This window comes from Aplysia californica, unplaced genomic scaffold (genome assembly GCF_000002075.1).
Source record: "Aplysia californica isolate F4 #8 unplaced genomic scaffold, AplCal3.0 scaffold00557, whole genome shotgun sequence".
Taxonomy (NCBI): Eukaryota; Metazoa; Mollusca; class Gastropoda; order Aplysiida; family Aplysiidae; genus Aplysia; species Aplysia californica.
The window spans coordinates 250,191-251,498 of record NW_004797827.1 but is presented as its reverse complement, the minus strand read 5'-3'; the positions used below and the strand labels follow the sequence as shown (position 1 = coordinate 251,498).

The 1,308-nt window shown below is 43.5% G+C and overlaps 1 protein-coding gene across 1 annotated transcript in view; it reads right to left on the bottom strand.

Moving 5' to 3' along the window:
• Positions 1-217: 217 nt before the first annotated feature.
• The window catches only part of LOC101855286, a gene marked incomplete at its 5' end in the record, with an annotated part of 5,277 nt that continues 4,186 nt past the window's right edge, over positions 218-1,308 (bottom strand). Inside the window, 1 exon segment of the mRNA XM_013087198.1 lies at positions 218-454. Coding sequence (XP_012942652.1) covers positions 218-454 — 237 coding nt within the window.

The window sequence follows — 1,308 nt, the reverse complement described above, 5'->3', positions numbered from 1 at the left end:
ATCATTCTTTGTTAAAATAAACAGAATCGCATAATTTCACATTTTTGGGCTCAGTTTGCATAATTTCAGAATTTTTCTTGCATAAAACGACGGGGACAGGCCAATACTCAAATGCTCACGACATTAATGTCTAAAGGTTCAAATGATCTAATCAACAATCCATTAAATCACAATTACTCCCCTCCCAATCATCCCCCCCCTTTGCAAAGGTTAATACTCAATTAATACTCACGACATTAATGTCCAAGGGCTCATAGTACTCCCAGCTGACACAGTCTCGGCTGTGGTACAGAGTGACCTCCCCCACGGTGCCAGACTCTGCCTTGTGCTTGACGGAGACTCGAACCCAGGACAGCAGCAACTGGTGCGGGTACGTGAGCTCTCGACCACCGCCCGACAGCCACAACTCGGACGTTGGACTCAAGTGGGGCTGGCAGTGGTCTGATTGTGACGTGACTGTGGAGGGATGTCATGGGAGAGTTAATGATATGTTGATATGTAAGGCATCCTGGTCAAATCAGGCACTTGTGAAAATGATGAAATCGGAGAAAACGGCAATTTTCAGCCAGTTTGGAAATTTTTACCGAGTATTTGTTTTTTGGCTCAAGACTTAATACCTCTAATTAGAAACATATTTCGGAGTGGATATCACAGAAAATCGTTGATTACAGGCAGAAATATTGCACATTTTTAGTTTCCAAGAACTTTCAATCTACGGTAGTTACCGAACTCTGGCGGCCATTTTCCTGCTAATTTAACCACTGAAATCTGTCAATCCTCACCTCCTTCAATCACAAATATCTCGACTTTTATTCAAGACAGATGGAAATTTCTTTCATCAAAAGCTAGACGAATGAAAAAGCTTTTAAGCTGATACTAGTAACTCTATATGCCCCAAAATTGACGAGCGCCTGATTCCACCGCCTTGTGATACAATTATAATCGAGACACTACGGTGATCGTCAATTTTGGGGTAGTCATATATATTATGTACATATGCACAGAGATGACTGGTTTACTCACCACAGACTAGGAGATCAGACAGACAGACAGACAGACAGACAGACAGACAGACAGACAGACAGACAGACAGACAGACAGACAGACAGACAGACAGACAGACATGCAAAGAGACAGACAGACAGACGCCCAGACAGAATTTGCCCACTCATCATAGTCTAAGTGATCCTGTTTCATGGCAGACAGACAGACAGACACCCACACGTACACAGACACACACAGACACACAGACAGACAGACAGACAGACAGACAGACAGACAGACAGACAGACAGACAGACAGACAGAC